The following is a 26,906-nucleotide window of genomic DNA, read 5'->3' on the forward strand; positions in this document are numbered from 1 at the left end:
CTTAAATGTATTTATGCACTTATTTTATTTATATGGAGCTTATACAAAGTTCAAAAAAGTATTTTTCAATGTCTGCTATCTACGGTGGCTATTTATGAAGTCCGAGAAGTGCAACCAGGGGACTTGTATCTACTTCTCTGTGTAGATTCGCTACCTCTTTGCACTTCTCAGCCACCATAGCTATCCCCTACAGTAAAATCCCACATTACCTAACACAGAAACCTTACAGTAGGGTTCCAGCTACAATACAACATAATAACTCCCTGAGTTCAGGGCTCACGATAATACATTATTAATGCCATAGACCCCCTCCACACTTGTGTTCTCCTTTTCTCAGTAAGTCTGTGAGGAGTTGCTTCCAATGTCAGTAGCTCAATTTCAAACACTTTTCCATGTAAGAAAAGGCAAAACAGTACTGTAAAGATGCAAGTAACACCCCTTGACTCAGTAGCACCCAAAAAAGAAGCCCAAGATTTAATTGCTAAGCAAAAGGGACAAACCATCCCCGACAAGGACCCTTTTTAAAAAAAGTAACTGTACAGCAAGATAATGATACAGAACAAGCTGCACTAATTTAAAGTTGTTGATAGTTATGGATAAGGCCCCAAACCACTGACAGACCAAACTGAAAGTGATTTAGCTCACAACATAATTCCATAAATCATAATTTTTATGAATTTTCATTAGTTATATAGATCTGAATTAAGGCATCTCTCTTTGCAGACCATGTTGTGAAATTGTCTCCAGCCTTCAACGGCTTCTTTCCTGCCATTATCCAACCAGTTGCTTTCCCTGGTGACTGACCTGCTTTCAGCCAACAACATGCTTTGACCAAAAAGCACGGCTGATGTGAGCTTTACTTTATCAAACATTAGCCACTCGCTTCCCCATAGACCAAACAAATTAGTATCTGGTTAGCATATGTGGTTGCACACTGTATCCAGCTGCAAGAATCGTGTGTTCCTAAAAAGAGGAATTCTTTAGACAAATTAAACAAACAGACACAGAATTATGAGGAATCCTGAATTAGTAAGTCCTGTGTATCACAAAGGCTGTACCTGCAAAATAAATATGATTCTCATTCACATAGATGCTTTTAATGACTCTTTATCCTCTAATTAATGTGTAATTGGAAACATGAATAAAATGCTTGGCATCGCTCCCAGGTTGAGCTGGCTCCAAATCAGTGTTAGGGATGGGAGTGTATGTATATTTGCTCATACCTTTATAACTTTATCCTTCAGGCTTGCAAACAGGGATTTCATTATAAACAGCCTGAGAGACGTGGAAACAAGCAATTGCATAATAAAACCATCTGTATTTAGTTTACAGCCATAAATTATTCCCTAATATGAATCTTTGATTAAAAAATGTAATGATTGTATACACATACAGAGGATATAATACACACATTAAAAATAGCTGTTCCTGTCTGTCTATAGTGCTCAGTGATTACAATCCAGCCCAGTGTAGAGCTGCCAATACCATCTCAAGGTATTGCATTAGAAATGTTCTGCCTTTGGAGTCTGTCAAAAATTATTTGGTGGAATGGGGGCTTAAGGAAGGATAAACGTATTTAGACAATGAGAAATGTGAAGGAGCAGTAACATCCTGCCAAACTAAACATCTGCCTCTCACAGTGGAGAGAAAGAAAAGGAAAGGGAAATGTTTACTGATGTAACACAAGCACAGTCCCAGTGCAAAACATGGTATTATTTAAAAAAAATGTTTTCTTGCTCTTTTTGTGTGTGTTTGTTTGTTTGTTTGCTTATCTGTTGTTACTCTTATACTGTAGCAACTTGCTGGATTGATTTTCTAGTGTGTGAACAGAACAATCACATATTGCTATAAAAGAGCATTCTCTAAAGCACCCAACAGCTATTAAAAGATCTTCGATCAAAATCATTTGGCAAATATTAGACAAACACCCTTCCAGTTTCATTATGACCGGGTGCTTACTTTATTATTAACTCTTTATATTTCCTTTAAACTATAATAATGTTTTGATAATTAATTAACTTGATTAACAGTGACTTTTTTAGGTTTATATCTGAGTAGCCCTAATGGTATGGTATTAACTTACCGCCGCTAAAAAACAAAGCAATGAAAACTTGAAGAATTAAATGGAATACTGTAAGACCATCCAGATGAGTAATAGGTAGTTCTGGATCATCCAGTCCCTTGCTAAACTGCTCCTTGGTGGGTCAAACTACGACTACTGGATGGGGGATTCAGACTGGACACATGCAGATAAGAAGCACATTTTATGACACACATTAATACCAATATTTAGCAGTATAACTTCTGTGGAAGATCACTATTTATATTAAGCAAAACACCTTTAAAGGACAAATCAGTGTCTTTGCCTCTTCATTCAAGAATGATCTTCTGGATGTAATCCACAAGACATAATGATTGTTCTGGAGGCTTTTAGAGATATTAACAAGGGGTTTTCATTAATAAATGTATTGAGTAACCCCAATGAACTTCTAACAAAATAATAGTAATACAAGAGATGTAAAAAACAGAAATCTGTCATATTGTGTTCTTTGTAGGTACAGTGTTTGAGTGCTGGTTGATGTCAGTGATGTCCTGGGCCCCGGGTTGTTCTAGGTTTGTAAACAGACTCATGGGGTCCATTCATGAACTGCATTTCCATGGAAACCAGCCTTTCAAGAGCTTAGGAAATATGTCAGGACCTGGTGAAATAGAAAAGGGGGAATGATGGAACATACATTGATAATCCTTTTATCTTATTACTGCACTGATATTACTGATATGATTGCATCTCCAACTATCACCAATTTCAGCAAAATGCACAGCAAAGTAAAATTACTTACTGGGTAATTTTGCAATTTGTAGTTGTAACTACACGTCCAGTGTAATGGATATTGCACCTCACCACATTGTTCGTGAAATCGGACTCCAGCACCGTGTATTTGGGGTTAACTTGTAACTGAGGGAAAGCAAAAAATCTCAATAAAGTTCAAGATTGTTTATGCAATATATCATAGTGTCATGCTCACAAAACCACAGCAGAATTCAACCCAATTGTCTCTGCTTGAGAGAGTGAATAGCAGGGAGGGGCTGTTCAGGTCAGGATTGAGGTGCACTTATAAAACTGTTGCTTCCCCTTTAGTGGACTACATTTAATTGGGGGTTGGGTCTGGAGGTCACATGACCCTGAGATATATAAAGCTGCAGCTGAAGGTGGGCAGTTTTGGTGTACATTAACTGCAATAGCAACAAACACTGCAGAACTGTACCGAAACTGAAAAGTCTGGATAAAAATCTCCAGGGGAAGGGAATGCGGATAATAGACTAACAAAGGAAGCACCTGAAGATTTTTTGACTGAATTTCCTTATAAAACAGGCAAATTGCATTTTACTGTATGCCAAAATCAGGAAAAATAATAATAATAATAATAATAATAATAATAATAATAATAATAATAATCATCATCATCATCATCATCATCATCATCATCATCATCATCATCAGCTGTGGACAGCATCACAAGACTCTGCATTAAACACTGAGATAAGATGGAGAGTATTTATTAGTGTCACCTTGAGGATGTAGTTTCCTGGAAGTACATCTGTGATGTCAATCCACTGACAATCGATATCTGCATTATAAGTATCATAGCAACCAGGACTTAGACCCTGTAAAGAAGAAAGAATTGTGTTCAACTGTATTTTTATATATTTAAGGGAAATACATCTTTGTTTTCATTTGCAATTCATCTGCCAGAAAACTATTTGTCTTCAAATTAGGAGCTAAAACAAGTAAGGGTCCTTTTCATGGTGCTTTAACTTATGAGTATAAATAATACAGTTATGTTATAAACGCTGTATGTGGTGAGGTATTTCTTACATCCACTAGGGGCAGTGTGTTGCAGTGGGGGCAGGTTAATGGTTACACTCTGGTGTATCAGCTGTATCTAGAGATACAACATGTCTTTTTTTTTTAGATTTAGTGAATCTAAACAAGAATGCATTGGTGAGATAACAATAGGTTGCGAATGCAACCCCAGTTCCCTGAAAGAGAAAATAACCATCAACGTATGGGACATTGTCGTCAGGCAGTAGGGATTGGTTGAGCTTTATAGCAAAGCTGCCGATACGCCTCTGCGCGAGCTGACGTGTAAGCCCGCCCCCCTGGGAGCTTACTATATGCAGCGCACAGAGACTCTCTTCCCCTTTTGCTCTTCAGGCCGTGAAGACTTCCGGAGCGACCTCGCGGCTTGATGGTTATTTTCTCTTTCAGGGAACCGGGGTTGCATCCGCAACCTATCGTTCCCTTTCAATTCGAAAATAACCATCAAGGTATGGGAACAGTGTACCCAAGCCGTCACTAGGGAGGATTCTCGGCAGTAGGACAGACTTACGTCATAACGCAACTGCATAGGCAATACATCTAGGCATATGCAGAGCTGTGCCTCACCGTCTATGCTCGCAATGACACCTGTCCTAAGGTGGGGTATTAAACACTACATTTGCATCCTGAGGTGCCATAAAGTATAGTCCAAATAATGGAGCAGAGGAATCCAGCATGTTTAATCTGTAAAACCTCATGAAGGTATGTGGTGTAGCCCAACTGGCTGCCGCGCAAATATCAGACACTGGTACCCCTCTAAAGAGGGCCCAGGACGTTGCCATACCCCTAGTGGAATGCGCCTTCAATTGCCCTGACGGTAGAAGGCCTGCAGACTCATAGGCTAATTTAATAGCATCCACTATCCAGTGAGAAAGGCATTGTTATGACAACGGCTGACCCAAGGTCTTAGAACCATGGCATATGAACAGTTGTTCTGTTTGCCTCACGGTCGTTGTACGGTCAATATAACACCTCAATGCCGCACAGGGCAGAGCATGTGTAACTGTTCTTCCTCTGGGGAAGAAAAGGGAGGAGGATGGAATGCCATCAACTCAACTGGCTGGTTCATGTGAAACTGGGATATGACCTTTGGTAAAAAGGCTGGATTTGGGCGCATGGAGACCTTAGAACCGTCTCCTGCGAAACGAGGACATGAAGAATGCACTGACAGTGCATGTAACTCGCTGACACATTTAGCTGACACCACTGACAGCAGAAACACAGTTTTAATAGAGACGAGCTTCATATCCACAGTGTGGAGAGGCTCAAATGGTGCCTTGGTAAGGGCTTCTAGCACCACTTCAAGGCTCCATGACGGTAAACTGGTCGTCCTTGGAGGTCGCAAACGTCTTGCGCCTTTGAGGAACTGCGATGCCAGAAAATGGCAACCTGGTGATAACCCGTCAATGCGTACACAGCCCTAAGGCTGACAGGCGCTCCCATTCAGGGGCCAAGCCCATAGCTGCATGAGCTTGGAGTTCGGGTGCCAAAGCCGTCCTTCAGCCTGGGACAATAGGTCCGCTCACAGAGGAAGCTCCCACGGTTGACGATGCAGCAACTGCATCAAGCTCGGAAACCATATCCTTGGAGGCCACCGAGGAGTGACCAGGATCACTGTCGCTTGCTCTACCCTGACCTTTTCTAAAAAGGCCGGGAGCATTGGAATCAGTGGAAACGCATATAGGAGGGCTGGCAGCCATTAGTGAGCCAGTGCATCGACTCCTAGTGGGCTGTCGGGGTCCCTCACCGATACCATAGGGGGCAGTGCTTGGTCTCTCGTGAAGCAAAGAAATCTACTTGCACTATGCCGAACCATTCCCAGATGCGCTCCACCACATGAGGGTGGAGACACCATTCACCTGCAAGAGGGCTTCCTCTGGATAGAAGGTCCACTGCGTAATTGGCTCTGCCTGGTAGGTGAACTGCGCAGAGAGGTCAAACGCGGCTGTGCCCATAGCAACAGCCGTGTTACCATTCGGTGAAGGCGGAGGGACCATAGGCCGTCCTAGCAGTTGATATATGCCACAACCGTGGTGTTGCTGACCGCACCAACACGTGCTTGTCTAGAAGCACTGGCAAGAAGTGCCGGAGGGCGAGGTCCACTGCTTTGAGTTCCAGAATATTGATGTGGGCTGACCTCCAGGGTCCTGACCACACTCTGCGGGTCCCTGATTCATTCCAGACTGCTCTCCAACCTTGGTTGGAAGCATTGGTCGTAACCACCTCCCTCTGGAAGGTGGGACCAAGTGCATGCCCTGAAGGATGTTTGACGGAACTTTCCACCAGCATAGTGATTCCCAGCAGGTTTGGGATACCATCAACCTGCGATGTTTGTCTCTCCACGAATGTAACGCGAAGGCATTGAACTAGGCCTGTAGGGGTCTCTGGTGTAATAAGCCCAAAGGAAGGGCTTATGAGGCAGCAGCCATCAGCCCCAGCATGCGCTGACACAGCTCCATGCTGATTGTTTCTCTCAACCTGAACAGGAAGAGACACCGCTCCAGCGAGGCAACTCTTTGTGTTGACAAGGTCACTTCCATGGACACTGAGTCCAGATGCAGACCCACGAATTGGTTTGGCATGAGGCGGCTCTTTTCTGAATTGACCTTTCAGACCTAGCCGCTGAAGAATGTCTGTAACCATCACTGGGTGCTGTGGCAACTGTCCCTTCGACTGCGTGCAGACGAGCCAGTCGTCCAGATAGTTCAGCAGTCAGACACCTTGAGCCTGCAAGGGAGCTAAAATGGCATCCATACATTTGGAAAAGGTTCGAGGAACTACTGACAGGCTGAATGGGAGGACACAAAACTTCTAAACCCTGCTCTGGAATGTGAAACACAGATACTGCCTGTGACCCGGGCAGATGGGAACCTGAAAGTACTCACCTGTCAGGTCCATGGTGGTGAACCAGTCGCCGTGTCGGACTGACTGGATGATGTGCCTGTGCGTAAGCATCCTGAACAATAACCGCCATAGGTATTTGTTCAGTACTCGCAGATCTAAAATAGGGCGGCACCCGCCATCCTTTTTGGGCACTAGGAAGTATGGTCGATCAGAGCAGGGTCTACTTGTTGAACGGCACGCTTCCTGAGCAATGCTTGTATTTCCACATTCAGAGCTGAGGACTGAACCGAGTCCTTCACTGCAGTTACGACTACCCCCCTGAAGGGGGGAGGCTTTAACCGAACTGAAGTATGTCCCCGGTGGATATAGTTTTGCACACCCAGATGTCATTGATGCATTGTTGCCAGCTGTGGAACAGTGTTAGGGTGGGATAACAGCTGCCTGGATGTCTCAGTGCTGTTTTGGCTGTGCTCGCTCATGAGGGGCCTGGCCAGAGCCATGAGGATGTGACCTGCCACCTCCTCTAGGGCGCCATTCTACGCGCCGTGGTTTTGCAAACACAGGCTGGCCGTGCGCTGATGGACCTATGGGGGAGGTCCTACTACCCCGTGGTTGCGCCTGCTGCTGTGGAGGTGTCTTTCGCCATGGCTGTTTCTGAGGCTGCTTCGGCTGGAACTGCTTATTTGGCCACATCTTAGTCTTTTGCTGCAATGCCTCCCGCGCCTTGACGGAGCGTTGCAATATCTCCTCCACCGCCGGACCAAATGTGTGTCCGGGTGTTATCGGAGCATCCAGCAAAGGGGCCTTGTCAGGCTCCTGCACTCTCGCCTGCGAGAGCTAGAGCTGTCTTCTGGCCACCACCATAGAGGCGATGCCCCTGCCCTGAGCCCGCGTGTTGAGCTGGGCTAGCTTCACCAGCAGCTGATTGACTGTGACTAGCTCGCTTCTGAGGGCCACAGAAGGGCACTCAAATAGGTCTCCAAGGAGTGCCGCCTGGTAAACCATTATTAGACTGGCTATGTTAAACAGTCTGACTGCCTCCGTGGCCGCAGAGTACCCTTTTTTCAGGTGTACCTCTGTGGTTCTGCACTGCTTATTGGTGCATGAAGGGTCTTTTGTAAACCCTTTTGTAGTGCTGGTGTCTTCACTAACGCGGCGAACGCAGCGTCCACCGGTGGAAAGGATGCTAAACCAGCATCACTAGACCCCTGCATAGTAAAGGCCGAAGCCTTGCGAGACATCGCAGGAGCAGAGGCCAGAGCCCCCCAAGTAGACTGCACCTCCTTAACAAAGTCCGGAAATGCCAGAAGCATCCTGGACTGATGGGACTGGGCTGAAGGAGACTCAAACAGAGATCGCTGATGAGGCTCTGTCTTAGGCCAATCTATGCCCAAGTGGCGGGTTGCTCTGTCCACCACAGACCACATCGGGTCGTCGGTATCCATCACCTTGGACTCAGCGTCCTGATCCGAGTGCTGAGAGGCTATCTCAGCCTCTATACTGTCCCCTTCCAGGATGTCAGATGCATCCCTGGAAACCGCATCAATATCCCTGTCCTTTTGAGGTTGCAGTGGAAGGGAAACGGCCGGTGGAGGTTAGACTGCTGCCCCATCATAACCTCCATGAATTGAGACATCTTGGAGGTTAACTCCACCACCCCCGACCTGTCTCTGTATCGCCTGTCGCGACAAGGGGAACGAGAGTGTCCTCTGCGCCGAGGCGATCTGCAGGGCGACCTAGACTCCCGATGAGGGCGTACCCTAGAAGGGGAGGGGCTGCAAGCCCGAGCGCGTCTGGTGGGGGACCTCTGTAATCTGGGAGGCCAGGCTCGTGGAGAGCTGCAGTCGCCCTGGCGGCGTCGCCATAGACGACGGCGGGGCTGAAATGGTGTGGGAAGATCCCGAGGAAGAAGAGTGCCCACCCATTGATTTCTTAGCCCTTTGCTAAAGGGCGTGTGTCTGGAAGCCAGCACAAAGGCTTTGCCTGACAGGATGTGCAACGATGGAAGCCCGATATCTCCATCGAGCACAGCACAGCAAACATCAAAGGTGCATGGAGCACCGAGCGTCAAGCATCGAGAGCCGAAGCGCCGAGCATCTAGCATCGAAGCACCAAGCGTCAAGCGTGTAGCTTTAAAGTGCAGAGCATAGAGCGTGTAGCGTGAAGCGCCGAGCGTTGAGGGTAAAGCATCAAAGTGGCGACTCATTGAGCGTGTAGCGTCGAAAGGCAAAGCATCGAGCGTGTGGCGTCGAAGCGCCGAGTGTCGAGCGTGTGGCGTCGAAGCGGCGAGCAGCGAGCATGTGGCGTCGAAGCGCAGAGCGTCGAAGCGACAAGCACCGAGCGTCGAAGCGCCGAGCATTGAATTGCATGTGTCAGGCGTCAAAGCGTCAAGCATCGAGCACCGACACACGAGTTCCAAGCACGAGACACCACGCAGAGCGAGTACCGAGCGTCGAGACGCTAGCACAAGACACCTAACCGTCAGCTGACCTGTAGAGCGGAAACGCTAGTGCTGGTACATTGTCTTATTTGGTGAATACTTACCTTGGTGCTTAAGGGAGTATGTGCTTGGTTGTCGTCTTCTTAATGGTGAAAAGGGATTTTTTTTTGGGGGGGGGGATGCTGCTGCAAGTGCTTGTGACTGTAGGAGTGACTGTAGGGAAAACCGTACAGCTACCACATGGTGGGGAAACACACAGCAGTGGAAGATTTACAGAGCCAACAATGTGCGCCCTAATAATATATATATATATATATACACATATATACACACACACACACACACATAAAGAACCCAAAAAACACACAATTAAATGTTAGAAAATATATAATAAAGAGAAGATGAAGACCACTAGGTTAAACAAAAACTTGATGCTGAAGCAAAGCGTGAAGGATATATAAAGTATATATATATATATATATATATATATATATATATATATATATATATATATATATATATATATATATATATATATATAAAATATATACACAATTATATAACCAAGAATACCAATAATAAGTGCAACTGAAATTAACTTGGAGAAGGGGCAAAAAAACAACTTCTCAAGCCTAAGCTTAAATGAGTACCGTCAGCTACAAGCTCTAGTACCTACCGCTACCGATGTTGAAGACAAAAGAGGAAGAGAGTCTCCGCGCGCTGCGTATAGTAAGCTCCCAGGGGGGCGGGCTTACACGTCAGCTCGCGCAGATGCGTATCGGCAGCTTTGCTATAAAGCTCAGCCAATCCCTACTGCCAGATGGCAATGTCCCATAGGTTGATGGTTATTTTCGAATTGAAAGGGAACTCTGATATTTTATTTAATGTGTTCTCCAGCAGTTAAGATTGTTGGGATGGAGACTTGCTCTCCCTGTTCTGCACTGCACTGTATCAGAGCCCCAGTCTCACGTACCTGTGTGTGCGATGTGCACGCATAGCGCTTCAGGTGACCGAAATCACACGTTGTGTCCTCCAGGCAGAAGCTGGCTTTGTGTCCTTCAGCAACCTTCCTCCCTGTCGCTGCATTTAGCAGGTCATAATGACTGAACTCATCCATGCTGTGGTAGTGTCTGAGAGATTCAACACAGAGTTACATGAAGAAAGAGGACATTCAGGGAATGGCTTTCAGACACACACTGTGCATGCATTCTCATCACTCAACTCCAAATTGTCACTTATACATTTCTTCAGAAATAAAGTACCAGGTACTTACAAGATTAGGGGCTTGTAAGTATTTTTAAAGAAGGAGACACTTTGTCACACAGAGGGTAAGGGTAAGGAATGCCTTGCCTGGTCATATTTTTGATGCTGAATCACTTGGATCTTTTAAGACCAAACTGGACAACATTTTTGAAACCTGATGAGCACATATGCTCTCTCATTCATACATTTGTTTATGTTCTATGTGTGGGAGTCTCTATTTGTTATAAGAGACGTCATCTTGTGCAGTTTGAAGCTACTCACAATGTGTGATATTATTTTTGTTATAACATTTGTTATTGAGATACACACAAAACATATTAACATATTATTAATGACAGAAATGAAGACTGTACCCATAAACTACAAATAAGCATACAAGATAGTTGTTGTTTTTGAACTAAGCTGTATGTTCTGTACACTGGGCTATATCTATATACAGGTTATAATGTATGGTTGATTTCTAATGAGCAATTTATAACTTGTTAGAACTGTAATAATGTTATGCTTTCCTTGAAATAAATCTAGCAAGTAACTAAGAAGCTTTAAAACCCCTTTGTTCAAATTCACCCTGGATGTTAGAAGTGATAACGGGGTCAGTGATTTCAACAGCAAGGACAAAATTGTATGGAGCAAAGGGGTGTTCCAGAGCAAAACAAACATTTCAGATATTGTTGTGATTATTGGCTGTGGTTGAAAAGCTGCAGCAGGAGGTTTACGCATAATATAAAGGAAGTGAATGGATGACTTTTACCAGTCTCTGAATGACAAAAGGGATTTGTTTAAACTAAGAGATTTCAAATTGCAGCTGCTAATGATAACTTTCAAAACTGAGAACAACAACAGTGGAGACCATACCAATTAGACATTTGACCTGAAAGTTCTTGTAGCTAATAAAATTATTCCACCAGACTACCTGTTTTGGACTTCTATTGGCTACATACTGTACAGTAGGTCAATGCCTCTCTCCCCATAAATCTGTTACACTTGTACTTCCTAGGTCATTTCACTTCAGCAGTCAAATCCTGTTACAGGCAATCGTAATCTATAAGTTACTGGTTCAAATCCCACCTCTGCCACTGACTCACTGTGTGACCCTGAGCAAGTCACTTAACCTCCTGCTCCATGAGATGTTCAGTCAATGTCCTATTATAAGTGACTTTGCATATAATGCACAGTTCACAGCCTACCTCTGTAAAGTTATTTGTGATGGTGATCCACTATATAAAGATATTATTATTATTATTATTATTGGCTGCAAGCCAGGGGGAGCAGCAGATTGGCTAATGACAGGAATTAAACAGTTGAAGCTGTGTGGATAATTTCACCCTTCAGGTCAGGTCAAAGGACTAAGGAAGTGTAGCACTATCTCCAAGGCTTTCAAACAGTGATGTTTTTAACGTAGTATTGTACCAGATACAATGCTTTAAGATGTAATAAATACATGTTTACTATACATTAATATGCTGGTCCAGTCAAGGCACACAGTTGCTGGCTATTCCAGCATTGTGTTTGTTGATTTCCTTTTCCTTATAAGTAAGTTCCTGTCCACCAACAACAGTATTTGTTAAATAAATGTTGAGTTAAACTCTGTTTCTTATTTTCTCAGGATTTTTCTTTTCAATTAAAAAAATGACTTTTTTTCTTTAAAAACTACACAATGCTGTAAAAAAAAAAAAAAAAAAAAAAAAAAATTAAAAACCATGACTGAAATATTCTCATTTGTGTTTGGTGACTGAAAACAGCTGTAGTAGATACAGTGCCATGAAAAAACTATTTGCCCCTGTCTGATTTTCTGTATTTTTGCACATTTTTCACATTGAATTTGGTCAGATCTTTTGTGGGTTGTAGCAGCATATAGAGGGAGTCTGAGAGAAAACATGACACCAAAGTTTGGTGCTTCTTTCATTTGTTTGGTGTGCAAGGTAATGAAACATTAAATCTTCAGGTGTGAAAAAATTATTATCCCCTAGTTAACTCAACCCAATTAAAGGGATAATTAGGGTCAGCTGTTTAAATACTTTGGTTAACAATCATGCCTGATTTGGGCCAGCCCTGTCCATTATAAAGCTGACTGTAACTTTTGCCCTTACCATCAGAGTGAAGTTGTCAGCACACAGGTTGTAGAGGCACATCGTGCCATGATCAAAATAAATTCCTGAAGACCAAAAAGCAACTGGATGATCCTCAAGAGTTCTGGAACAATATTCTATGGACAAAAGTGGAACTTTTTGCCAACATGGGCCCCGTTATGTCTGGCAAAAACCAAACACTGCATTCCACAGTAAGAACCTCATACCAAACTCTCTCCAAGAGCAAGGCATAAAATCATTGAGGAAGTGACAACGGACCCTAGAACAACATCCAGGGACCTGCAGGCCTCTTTCACCTCGGCTAAGTTCAGTGTTCATGCTCACTAAGAAGAACATGAATGCTTGTCTCAAGTTTACCAAAAATCACCTGGATGATCCTCAAGAGTTCTGGAACAATGTTCTATGGACAAAAGTGGAACTTTTTGGCCAACATGGGCCCTGTTATGTCTGGCGAAAACCAAACACTGCATTCCACAGTCAAGCATTGTGATGGTAGTGTCATGATTTGGGGATGCTTTGCTGCATCAGGACAAGGACGACTTGCCTTCATTGAAGGAACCATGAATTCTGCTCTGTATCAGAGAATTCTACAGGAGAATGTCAAGCCACCCATCGGTGAGCTGAAGTTGAAGTACAGCTGGGTCATGCAGCAAGACAATGATCCGAAACATACAAGTAAGTCTACATCAGAATGGTTGAAGAACAAGAAATTTAAAGTTTTGGAATGGCCTAGTCAAAGTTCAGACCTAAACTCCATTGAGATGTTGTGGTAGGACCTGGAATGAGCAGTTTATGCTCGAAAACCCACAAATGTCACTGAGTTGAAGCAGTTCTGCATGAAGGAGTAGGCCACATTTCCTCCACGGCGCTGTGAGAGATTGATCAATAACTACAGGAAGCGTTTGGTTGCAGTTATTGCTGTTAAAGGTGCCATACCAAGTTATTGAGTCTAAGGGGTCAATAACTTGACCAGGGGGCACTTTCTTAATAAATAAATGAAATACGTATCAAAATGTAGTGTTATATGTTCACTCAGGGTCCCTTTTAACTAATATTAGATTTTGGTTGAAGATCTGATAACATTCAGGGTCAAAAATATGCAAAAATGCAGAAAATCCGTCAGGGGCAAATACTTTTTCACGGTAGAGTAGTAGTATTTGCTTAGTAGCAGCACTGACTTGATAATGAAATGAGCCACTAGCTTTTCAGTGAAGCATGTAGTTTAATTAATGTAACAATCGATGCATAGGCTTGATCACAATTGTATGTACTTAATATAAAGGAAAACTATTCATTTGGAATATACCACTGTTGTGCAGTAATAAAACAGATTGCTGTACTAACCAGCTGAACATGATGTAAAGCATTTCTCTTCCTATGGTTTCTGGTAGCTCATGAAAATACAGTGAAATATTTATGCCCGATAAACCGTTACATGCAACAATTATCAACTACTATTTTAAGAGCCAAAACCTTCATTTCTCTATGGAACCCCTTTACAGCCAATACTGGCTGATTTATCTGTCACAAAATAAAAATTAAAAAAAACCAAAACAGTACAACTAATATCATATGCGCCTAAAATTAACTTATTTGAATGTAAAAACAACCTATCGCCACCTAGTGGATACATTTGCAACACTGCTATATGAAAGTCCAAATTAACAGATTGCAGTTATGATCACTCCCTCAGTATTTTACATATATAAAGGGAGCATTATCTTAAAATTAGTATTTTAAGGGGGGTTTGTTTGACCCTGCAGTGAAATAAACTGGTCAACAATGTCTGCTAGCTGAAGAATTAGTCTTACATAAAGATTATGGAAGACTGAAGTAAAATGACAAGACATTATTTTTTAGGTTAGAGAATAGTAAACTGCTCATCATATCTGAAGCAGCAGAAAGGAGCAGCAACTGGCTGTGGTTGAGACGGAAAGATTTTGATGGGGATCTCAAGCACAATAGAAAGAAAGCAACGCTAATGTATGTGTAAGCTGGGCTGAGCTGAGCGGGGGATGGAGGGGGTGATGCTGGGACGCCAGAATCACTGTTGAGCCCCCTTGAGGTGTCGTGGGCTAGTCGAAGAAACACAGAGGATGGAAGGTGCCCACTTGAAGACCCCAGAGATGTACCCTACTTAGCTCAATCCAGATGGTTGTCATGCTGATGTGCTGGGGAGACCGCACTGGGTTGATCCCGGAGCCAGCATCGCAGCCGTTGTGTGTGCTGATACACTGGGGAGGCAAAATAAGCTGATCCCTGGAGCCAGCATTACACTTCAGCAATCAAAACCAGACAAAAGGATATCTACATCATCAGATGGAAAGCAACACAAATGGATGAAGATGCAGATGGATCACATTAGTTTACTGTAAAGCTACGTCTTAGTTGGTGCTTATCTTGGCGAGAGCCAAGTTCAAATCAGCATGAAGTTTAACATCTACTCTCATGTAAGGGAAATCTTTTTTTAGGTTTGAGAATAGTACACTGCTGGGGATGTAATGTGGCAGCCTAGGATGTTCACAAAAAAGATATTTAGCAGAAGCCTGACATTTGCACACCATAAACTAGCATGAGGCAACCTCTGTCACACACTCCACCTGCACAAATACAGGAAGCCACCTCTGAACTCTGAGGTCATGTGCCATTAATGTGTTGCTTCCAATAATTTACTTGTCTGAGGGGACAAAGAACAAGGAGCACTGGAATTTGAAAATAAGATGAAAAACTGAAACACATTTAAATTTATTTTTTGCAAGATTCTTTGTTGCTTACTTTCTGCAATATAAGAGTTTTACTGATGTTTATACAATTCTAAGACTATCGGTACTGTGTGCATGTGGAACAACATTCACGCAAAGGCAAATTATTTGAATGTCTTTGTAACAGGGCGAGGTCTGTGCTGGCTATCTGATGCATGCATGATCCTATAGGGGGAAGTCGGGGGCCCCCATAATGTCTGCCTGTCGATCATGGCAGTGACACTGAGAGGTTGGGTGAGGGTGTGTTGTCGCTCCCTTTCTCTGAGTGGTTGGGAGGCGAGCCATGGGGGGTTCGCTCGGCCTATAAAAATAACGCTTTACTGTTTCCACAGCCCTGCCCATCTAGGAAGAATGACAACGGGACTGTTCATAAACTGGATAACAAACTGTAACAGACCACCAGTGTCTAAAGCAAGAAAAAGGAGAAATTACAGCTGAGGAAGACAGCCGGTGCCAAATATTTTTATTAATTTTTACGAACCCGAGTGGGACATTTAGGATTAATTGGGGAAGTTTGGGCAACCCCGAGAGTTATAGTGAAGGAATAGCAATGCATAAATAAGACCAGAGCCGCATTGAACAGTGGTGACTATGGAATGCTGCCAGGAGCAGCACCTTTTTTTTGTAGGTTTTATTTTCTCCTTTGCTTTCGCCTTTTGTTATTGAGTATTATTTTCAGCCCTTGCATGTGCACTTGAACTGTTTGCAGTAAAAACACCTTCATGTGATTCCCCTAACCAGATGTATTCATTCTGCTTCCCATCAGTGTTTTCAACTCAATTTCTGTCTCAATGTGTATGATGACAAGTAAGCGTGCACAAATGATTGTTGTGTCCTGTAAAAAAGTGATGACTTTATTATTAATAGACCATTCTGGATCATCCAGACTTTGCTGAAGGAATCAGAGTTCAATTGGTTGAGTGTTGTGGCACATTTTCATTTTTAAATTAAATGTATTTTCGTATTTCTAAATGTTATATAGTTATGGATGAAATATCCCTGACATTATCTTAGTAGAGAGTCTGATTAGTCAGTTCCAAGCAGATAAGAGTTAACTCTGAATTTGAAGAAACACTTATTGAAAGCATGTGACAGTGTGAGTGGGAAGACAATCTCTATAACTTTACCCTTGACTAACAGCAGGGCTCATACATGTGAATAAATTCCCTCGAGTCTGAATGAAGCAATTCCTATTTACGTCATATATTTGTAATCTGTTAATGGGCAGTTAACATACCACAGTGATTAGGTAAACCACACCAAGATCCTATGAGCTGCATTGGAATTCAGGCTTCATGTGTTAAAGCTAACAATGCCATTGGGGATGAAAGACTATAAAGGCATGAAAAGACCTATTAGGTACACGCACAGACATAGGATAACAGCAAATTTCCAATTCCTGAAGTTCCACAATCACTTGTTTTTAAATTCATAGGCAGTCCACATTCCTTGCTGTTAGTTGTTACCAGGTAAGTCCTTGACAACAGTATGAGCAGTAAAAATGATTGAGCCTTATTACAACCTTGCAGTTCTCTTCTTTGAGATTAACAAACACATTAAATTTGGAAGTGAAAATCATAAGAAGCTCTGTGAACCCATTGCTCCACCTCTGCCCCTTGCATTTTTCTTGTAGGATATACAATAGCTTGGTTTCTTTATCCAAATTCCACATATGAAAATATTAGATATTAACTTAACAAACACGCTTTTGTTACTGTGCCTCGCAGACAAAGATCTAGATTCTGAGAGCCTTTTACTCCAAAAAGTCATCAGCACAGTTCAGGGAGTGGAAAAGTTACCAAACCAGAAATAAACATTTCATTGAGGGACTTGTTAGTACTCAGTTCCTTCTTATAAATGTATTTTCTGTCAGACAAAATTTGTCCTAATGACTATTTGGAGTAAATAGCTTTGAGAATCTAATGTTGGAGAATGTACAAGAATGATGCGTGGAATGTAGAGTCAAAACGTGTTATGTGATTGACAGGAACAATGTTTAGTGAAAGGAGTCATGGGACCTAGAGTTGTTTAAGGCTGAATACATGAGTATGAAACACACCTAGTGTGCAATCACAGCTCGCAGTGAGGCTGGCTGGGCAGCTCACACCATTCACTTTGCCATAACTTAGCCAGTGCACAGAAACACTACGATTCCTGATCTATGGGCGGCACTTACTGGTGACAGCTGTGCCACTCCCAGGTGTGACGTGGTCTGTTGGGCATGAAGTCCGCTGTGCCCTGGTTCTTAACCCTTTGAGGGAATCTCAGAAGCACTCTGACATCGTAGTCGGTGGTGTCAGCACCATAAGCAGAGCTACAAAAAAAAAACATCAATTATTTTCTGTCAAAAGCTGCATTAAAAAAATTATCATCCGTGGTAGTTGTTTTCCAAATCTTATTTTTTTTCTGTTTTCCTTGAAATGTATTTATAAAAAGTAAAGAGCTCAGTAAGGTTCATAGCAATAAGTTCTCTACTAAAGACCGTTACAACTTGCTTCTAGTTAATTCCCCACAAGGGCTTCTTGCATCATCAATGTGACTAAAGCAGGATTAAGTTTTTTTTTTTTTTTTTTCATTACAGGGAAGCTTGCACAGGTATTAGTTGTGTTTCATTGTTTCTACCTTTGACACACTTAGTAAGGTAGATAAAAGGTCCTACCTGGCGAGACACTTTTCCTCAGCAGCACAGCGCAGGGAGTAGAGGTGGGCCCTCTGGATGTAGGTGGAGGCCTGAACATAGTTTGGGTCAGGGACCAGGTCTGGCAATCCTAGAATTAAAAGAATTAATGATAAAGAAAAGATAGGGGACCAAACCGCACCATATTCTGAGATAAATAAAAGGAATCTTCAGTCCTTCACTTACATTTGGAATCAGTCACTTGCAAATTACCAAGCCAATGGTTTATTGTAGGTTACTTTTATATTTTACATTGCTGTTGTCTACCTAATTGTAAGATTTTAACCTGTTTTGCTCATCAACAGATGAGCTTAAGTTATTTTCTTTCATTTTGAAATATATAGCCTTTATATAGCCTTTAACAGATCTAAAAAAATACCATTCATATTGTAGAAAAGACAAGAGCTGTTGTATTGGGTCAGAAAACTGCTAATAAACAACTTAAAACATACTGTTGCATTGTTCAGGCAATAATAACGCAGACACCTCTAGAAAATCAATGTGGAGTTCAGCTGCTAGTAACAGTCACCTGTAGAAAATCAATGTGGAGTTCAGCCGCTAGTAATAGATACTTCTAGAAAATCAATGTGGAGTTTAGCTGTAAGTAACAGACACCTGTAGAAAATCAATGTGGAGTTCAGCCGCTATTAACACAAACACCTGTAGAAAATCAATGTGGAGTTCAGCTGCTAGTAACACAGAAAATCTAGAAAACCAATGTGGAGTCCAGCTGCTAGTAACACAGGCACTCTAGAAAATCAATGTGGAGTTCAGCCGCTATTAACACAAACACCTGTAGAAAATCAATGTGGAGTTCAGCTGCTAGTAACACAGAAATCTAGAAAACCAATGTGGAGTCCAGCTGCTAGTAACACAGGCACTCTAGAAAATCAATGTGGAGTTCAGACCCTAGTAACACAGACACCTCTCGAAAATCAATATAGAGTTCTGGCAGTAGTAAAACAGACACCTTTATAAAATCAATGAGGAGTTCAGCTGCTAGTTACAGTCTCCTGTAAAAAATCAAAGCAGAGTTCACCTGCTAGTAACAGAAACACTTCTAGAAAATCCTTGTGTAGTTCAGCCACTAGTAACACAAACACTTCTAGAAAATCAATGTGGTGTTCAGCTGCTAGTAACACAAACACTTCTAGAAAATCAATGTGGTGTTCAGCTGCTAGTAACAGTCACATGTAAAAAATCAAAGCAGAGTTCAGCCGCTAGTAACACAAACACCACTAGAAAATCAATGTGGAGTTCAGCTGCTAGTAACACAGAAAATCTAGAAAACCAATGTGGAGTCCAGCTGCTAGTAACACAGACACTCTAGAAAATCAGTGTGGAGTTCAGCTGCTAGTAACACCAACACCTTTAGAAAATCTATGTGGAGTTCAGGTGCTAGTAACACAGACACCTTTAAAAAATCAATGTGGAGTTCAGTTGCTAGTAAAATATACACTGCTAGAAAATCAATGTGGCGTTCAGCTGCTAGTAAAACAGACACCTCTAGAAAATCAGTGTGGAGTTCAGCTGCAAGTAACAGTCACCTGTAGGAAATGAATTTAGAGTTCAGCCACTAGTAACACACAGACCTCTCGAAAATCAATGTGGAGTTCAGACCCTAGTAACACAGTCACTTCTAGAAAATCAATGTGGAGTTCAGCCTCTAGTAAAACATACACCACTAGAAAATCAATGTGGAGTTAAACTACTAGTAAAACAGACACCTCTAGAAAATCCATGTGTATTTCAGCCTCAAGTAACACAGACCACTCTAGAAAATCAATGTGGAGTTCAGCAGCTAGTAACAGATAGTTCTAGAATATCAACGTGGAGTTCAGCTGTAAGTAACACAGACACCTCTAGAAAATCAAAGTAGAGTTCAGCCACTAGTAACACAGATACCTTTGGAAAAACAATATGGCGCACATCCAGTAGTAACACAGACACTTCTTCAATCAAGTAATCAATCTTTATTTCTTACTCCGCTCCTTATGTGATAAATCACCTCAAAGTGCTTTACCAATAACAGTACCAAAAAACAAATCTTATACAAAACCATTTTGAGAAATAGCAAAAGATAAGATGATAAAATACCTCTTTAAATTATATATGTTAAATAATAAAAATATATTTTTAATCTTATTTTAAAAACCAGAGACAAAATGTACACTATTTATCAAAAAAATAATTAGTATTAAAAAGCATGATACACTTTCCCTTTACGTTACATAAAAGCAGTGAGGGATGGGACCTCCCTTACAAATCATGCAGATCATTTCACAACTTAGTGGCTCTACAGCTGAACGCACTGTCTTTTTTCTCTGTATCCATGGCATATTGAGTAAATCTCCATCTTATGTTCTAAGAGGGCGACTAGGGACATATGGGGTTAGCAAATCTTTTAGATCTTGAAATCAATGCTGAACTGTACAGGAAGCCAGTGTAAGACTGCTGCTATCACAGGGTTAATGAGCTCAAAAAGGCACTTTAATAAGTTGTGGCTTGAATGAATGATCTGGATCAAAAATTACATCCACATTTGTAAATTCAACCATCATCTCAGAGGAGAAACTACCACATGTGAAAGCAAATGGATTTATATTATTTACGTGGTTCTGGTCCCAAAAGCATCATCTAAGTTTTATCTGAGTTTCATATTAAAACATTTTTGACATCCATTGCTTAATGTCAGCGAGACAGGTAGTCAGAATATTTTTAGTGGAGGTGTGTGGCAGGGCAGGGCCCTGTTTGTAAATATTGTGGGGTTGTGATTTGGTGGTGGTTGGATTTCCTATCCCTGCCAAAACACATGTGAGAATGTGGCTGGAGCTAATTGAATAATTGATAATTAGGCTCCAGCCACATGCTATAAAAAAAGGGGGAAATTGCTTTGTTTGGTGGAGGTGTTTTGGAATGAATGTTTCTGTGTTTCTGTGTTTCTGTGTTTCTGTGTTTCTGTGTTTCTGTGTTTCTGTGTTTCTGTGTTTCTTCTGCCCAGCCTGAACAGTTTTTTTGTTTGCCCTTTTATTTTTGGCTCTGAGCTGTGTTTTGTTTGACTTTTTGTTGATTAAAACAGTGCAGCAGTGCTTTCACTACAGTTTTATTGTCTCCGAGTCTCTGTCCTCCCGGCTATCCTACCACACGTGGTGTCAGAGTGGTATAGTGCCCCCTACAGACTCGGAGTGGGACTGTAGTTTAAAAATAATAATAATAATAATAATAATAATAATAATAATAATAATAATAATAATAATGTTTTAATATGGAGCTGGCCCAGGAGGTTGAGGATGACAGCTTTGAGGTTTTTTTTTAAGAGCCTTGCGGCGGAGTAATGCCCAGGCTGTGGGGTGCATGGACACACGGTGGCTATCTGCCCCACGCAGTATGAGGAGGAGGAGCTTCCATCCCGAGAGCCAGAGAGGGAGGAGCTGCTGTCCCGAGAGCCAGAGAGGGAGGAGCTGCTGTCCCGAGAGCCAGAGAGGGAGGAGCTTCCACCCCGAGAGCCAGAGAGGGAGGATCTGCCGTCCCGAGACCCCAGAGGGAAGGAGCCGCTGCTCCCAGAGTCCAGAGGGGAGGAGCCGCCACTCCCAGAGCCCAGAGGGAAGGAGGCTGATGCTCTACAGCAGCCTCTACATGTGCTGCTGAGAGGATCCCAGTGGAGGCGCACCCGATCGTTACGGCAGTTACCAACCCTGCCTCAGAGGTCACTAGAATGGCCACAGCCCCCACCACCGGTGGTGTGGGGGCTGCAGCTGTTGCCGCCGGAGGAGCTGGAACTGCCTTCACCAGCCAACAGTGAGGAGGAAGTCTGGCCTCTGCCACCCTGGCCAGAGGTTCCTGCACTGTTGGCCATGCCTGTACCGCCCAAGGATGCCTGCCTTGCACCGCCCAGGGATGCCACGCCCGCTCTGCTCAGGGATGCCACATTTGGATCGCCTGGGGTTGCCTGCTGCTCCACATCGCCTGGGGCTGCTGGTGTCTCCTTTTTTGTCTCCTAGGGTTGCTGAAGGTCCTGCTTTGCCTAGGGTTGCCTGCTGCTCTGCATCGCCTGGGGTTGCCTTCTGCTCCGCAGCGCCTGGGGAGCCGGCGGTTACAGAGTACGAAGGAGAAGTGGAGCTCCCGCTGCCATCTTCGTGGCCAGGGGCTCCCCTCCTGAGTTCGCCTCCCGACAGTCCGCTGCTGCCGTCGCCTCCCGAGGGTCCACTGCAGGCTTCGCTTTGCTTGGGGTTGCTGCCAGCCCTTCGTGGCAGCAGGGAATACTGTGGCCAGAGCTGCACAAAGGGGAGCTACCAGCTACAAAGAAGGGGGGGAGGAGACCACCTCCACCACAGCCCTGACCACCACCCCTGGAAATCAGTCGTGCTTCAGGTAGTGTGCTCCCTTGCCCCAACGTCGTGGTTCCCCTGTCGGAATGCCCAGACCTCCCTTCGCTGGTCCTAACTCCCAGGTTGCAGCATTGCCAGGCACAGTTGCTTGACTGCTCCCCTACTCCGCGCCACCTAGACTTGCAGACGTCACGACATGAGGATCGGATATCAGGTGCGCTCCCCCTGTTTCTCACTTTGTTCCCCCTGAAGCTCCAGATGTTGCTGCACAGTTCCGCAGTCGCACACCTCTGCCTGCCATTGCTTGCTCCCGGTCACCAGCCTGCGCTCCAGTCGCCCTGGTCAAGCCATCTGGGTCCCCCCTTGTTGGTTCGTGATCCCTTCCAGAGGACGCCAGAGGGACCGACCCATCCCCAAGCCACATGCTATAAAAAAGGGGGAAATTACTTTGTTTGGTGGAGGTGTTTTGGGGTGAATGTTTCTGTGTCGTGTGTTACAAAGTTCAGTGAAGGCTCTGACCAGCCTGAACAGTTTTTTGTTTGACCTTTTATTTTTGGCTCTGTGAGCCGTGTTTTGTTTGACTTTTTGATTTACTTTTTGTTGATTAAAACAGCGCAGCAGCGCTTTCACTACAGTTTCATTGTCTCCGAGTCTCTGTCCTCCTGGCTATCCTACCACAAGGTGTCACCCGGTTTCGGGGATAAATATAATTCAGTATCATCAGTGTGTGTGTGTGTGTGTGTGTGTGTGTGTGTGTGTATGTATATGTATGTATGTATGTATATATATATATATATATATATAATATATATATATATATATATATATATATATATATATATATATATATATGTATGTATATATATATATATATATATATATATATATATATATATATATATATATATATATATATATATATATATATATATATATATTTGTATATATCATCATGGAAATGTATCTCATGTCTTTGAACAATATTGCCCAAGGGTGGCATATTCTAAAGATTTAGAAGTGAGTAGTTTTACAAGATATACGATTATACTGTAAATACAGTATAATCATAAATCTCGAAAAACTACTCACTTCTAAATCTTTTGTAGTCATTGTTGTATTACTTTTGTATAAATACATGTTAATTTGGATTCATGTGTTGTTTTATTCTGACTTTATGTGAATGAAAAGACACACATTTGTCCGTTTTCCCATTGGAAATAGTGATATTTTGAAATATCACAGTCCTGGTCACAAAAGCAAAGTTTGTGGGGAATAATAGCCATTTTCTATACTTTTGAGGCATAAGCAATTAGGAAATAACACTTACTACCCAGGAACCAAAAAAAATAAAAAAAAATGTTACACGGTGTAATCAATGATGCTGTACAGCCCAACCCTGTACTGTATAGTTTAATTCAGAAGAGTACTGCAGAGAACATAACAAGTTATCAAAGGTCCATTCAGATTAGAGGTTTACTGTACTTTCAAAAGTCTTCTACTGTAAAGTCTTGAACATGTAAAACCACTTAATAAAGAAGCGGTCCCCAGAATCTCCACACAGCCAGTAATGTGCAAGAGTTAAAGAGATCCTTCCAGTTTTACAATTACTAACCTTGTTTTATTCAGAGCCACATTGACCTCGGCAGGAGGCCTACACATAATCAGCTGGCTGCTAATCTGAAAGTTTTATAATATTAAGAGTTACAATAAGGGCTTGTTCATCAGGTTCTCTGTTTTAATATGTGTTTTCAGTGAACCAAATGCATTTACTTTTGTACACCATACTTTGCCTGCATACCGTGAATCTTATGTGGGTGATGTTCTTGTATTGTACCCTTAATTTATTTTATTGGATTTGGGTTTTAGTAAGTTGAAGTGGGTTTTATTCAAAGAACCCACAACTGCGCACCAAACGTGTTCCTGGGGGCTTTCCTGTCCCAGTCCACTTGCAGCCAGGAGAACTCATTGAACAGTATAATAAATGGGGCTTTTTCAAAACCAGATGGCTTGCAATTCTATAAAATAGGTGTTTTTTGACAAAAAAAAGGCTCTTTTGCCTGTATAGTTAGTCATGTGTTAGTCTTAGGAGTGTTGCATTACACCGACAGAAACTGCATTTTCTGTTCATGGCTCATGTGCGGAATATACAGTCTCATTGAGTTAAGACAGAGGTTTTTCTCAACTCAGTCAACCCCTGGATTACACAGCAATACTCTTACAATGATTTTCCACTACGGCATACCATATAATTGCACCCCACTCTCCTTCAGGACTCATACAACACACTCTGAACTTGGGTTAATACACAGTGCCCAGGCACTCAGCCGAAGGGCAGTCCACCCAAATCACTTTCATTATTACACCCATATGGAAATAGTATATTTATAATTGATAGGTCCTATGCATTATTATTTTAGTAATACATCATAAACATGAAAGCATAGGTATGCTATATTTATAACATGTCTTCACAAAATCGACAAATAGTTACAAAGTAACAATAGCAACATCATTTTCTGTCATAATTCCACCAGTGGCCAGCTGGAATTGTAAGTTGGTTAGACCTGGCTGTGGTTTTTCAGCTGGTTTGGGGGGGGGTCTGTAATTCTTCCAGAAAGAGATCTGGTTACCATCAAAAAAAAAAAAAAAAAACTGCAGTAGATATGCTCCCTTATTGCAACTAGTGATGCTGTTTACAGCAGGAAGATTATTAGGAGGCTGTTTGGTCCAGTGGTTAAAGAAATGAGTTTGTAATCAGGAGGTATCCAGTTTAAATCCCAGCTCAGCCACTGACTTGTGTGATCCTGACCAAGTCACTTAACCTCCTTGTGCTCTGTCTTTTGGGTGAGACTTTCTTGTAAGTAACTCTGCAGTTTATACATAGTTCACATACCCTAGTTTCCTATCTTGTAAAGTGTTTTGTGATGGTGGTCCATTATGAAAGGCGCTATATAAAGATTATTATTTTTGTACTAGCTTTGCTTTCAAAGCAGTTTATCCACTTACCTCTCTGGACTGGCCTGTAGACACTCCCCACACTGACTCTGGGTAGCTGGGCAGGCTGTTCCTCTGTCCCTGCGGCTGGCAGGGGATCCACTCTCTGGAAGGGGGGGTACTGTTCATACTGTGGGCTCCGGACAGGGGGAATGACCCTGTCTGGATTTGCAGCAGAGTTCCAGGTGCCCTGAGATAATGGGTCTGGGGCTGCAGCCCCTTCATGGTAGAGACTGTGAGTGTAGCGGCGGTCAAGGCCGCCTGAGAATGGAGGTTGTGGTGGCTGCTGAGGGGCGGCATTGGGCACATAGGGCCTCCCTTGTGATGGATTGTATCCTTGAGGTTGATGTCTGTAGGTTTCCTCACCATATTCTTCGTAATGGGGTCTAGGCTGCAACTGTTGTCCTGTCCCAGCAAAACTACCACCCCCAGCATACCCAGTTCCTCTGGAATACTGGTCTTCATAGCTCCGACCCTGCGATGGTAATTCCACAAGGTGGGGGTCATAAGGAACAGGATAGGAAGGCTGCTGGGGGAAGGGGTACTGTGGGTAAGCAGGCACATTGAAAGATGGTTGGGAAAATGAAGAAGAGGAAGAAGAAGACGAAGACCCAGTTTGCCTTAACCTGCTGGTGGAAGAAGGTCGGAATCGACTGCTGGCATCTCCCCCCTGCCTCCAGTTTTCTGGCACTTGTCCGAATCCGAAAGGATGTCTTGTCTGTCCCCTGATGGTCTCAGATGTCCCTCGGGAATGTGTTGATGGGGCCTGCCTACGTGTGTTTCCTTGGGTCCTCCGTGAACTATCGGCTGCATCTCCGACCAAAACCTGGGGGTTCCTGTGGCTGTGGTCCTGGCCTGCTGGGAGGTACTCTGACCCACTATTCAGCAGGCTATAAACCCGGCCGTTGTTTTCCCACTGGATCATCTGCCTCCAGGGGTTGCTGTCTGGGGGTTCTCCCTGTCCCTGAGCAGCTAGGATACAGCTCAGTCCAAGCAGAGTCCTGACAGCCCACATTAGGTCATCCATGGTCATATTCAATGCTAAAAAACAATATTGATCAAAACTAAAATAACAAAAAGAAGCAGCAGCAAATGAAGCCAAATCTCAACTTCAATCTGCTTTTAATCATCCAACTCTTGTGTGCAGCTTGATCCTGGATCCAAAGTTTTCCTCCAGTACATGTTTGAACAGAAGTTTCAGAAAGCAGTAAATGAACTTCCAGTTACAGTAAAATGAAGTCTCTTTCTGTCCTGCTTCGCTGAAGCTGCGCCTCCTTGTTCTTGTTCTCACATCGCTCTGAAACCCTCTTGTAGGAATGCCTGCTCTCAATCTTGGCTGCTGGTTTCATTTGCTTCTCTGATTGCTTGCAACAGGCTATGAAAAAAAGTTCACTCACAGGAGGGATCCTGCATGGCCCTAGTGCTAGCAACATTGCTAGATCACAGACCACAGTGGGAATGCTTTTAAGATTGTTACACAATAACTATTAATTTGAAACTGAAGTCTATCTCATTGTATCCTTATAGCGAATTTTAAAAAATAACACATTGCAGAAACTATGTGAACTGTGTGTCATTATCTAATGATAATTCAGCATAAAATGCCAAAACCATCTGTTACGTTTATC

The 26,906-nt window shown here is 42.9% G+C and overlaps 1 protein-coding gene across 1 annotated transcript; it reads right to left on the reverse strand.

Moving 5' to 3' along the window:
- On the reverse strand, positions 1-26,608 carry LOC121294915 (lysyl oxidase homolog 1-like). Its single transcript, XM_041219109.1, has 7 exons — positions 25,291-26,608; positions 17,939-18,047; positions 17,456-17,593; positions 10,138-10,294; positions 3,571-3,666; positions 2,841-2,956; positions 1-2,699 (listed from the first exon to the last, which is right to left on the reverse strand). The coding sequence occupies exons 1-7, from the start codon at positions 26,309-26,311 to the stop codon at positions 2,693-2,695; spliced, it is 1,644 nt and encodes a 547-aa protein (XP_041075043.1). The 5' UTR covers positions 26,312-26,608; the 3' UTR covers positions 1-2,692.
- Between the last annotated feature and the right edge of the window lie 298 nt (positions 26,609-26,906).

This window comes from Polyodon spathula, chromosome 19 (genome assembly GCF_017654505.1).
Source record: "Polyodon spathula isolate WHYD16114869_AA chromosome 19, ASM1765450v1, whole genome shotgun sequence".
Taxonomy (NCBI): domain Eukaryota; kingdom Metazoa; phylum Chordata; class Actinopteri; order Acipenseriformes; family Polyodontidae; genus Polyodon; species Polyodon spathula.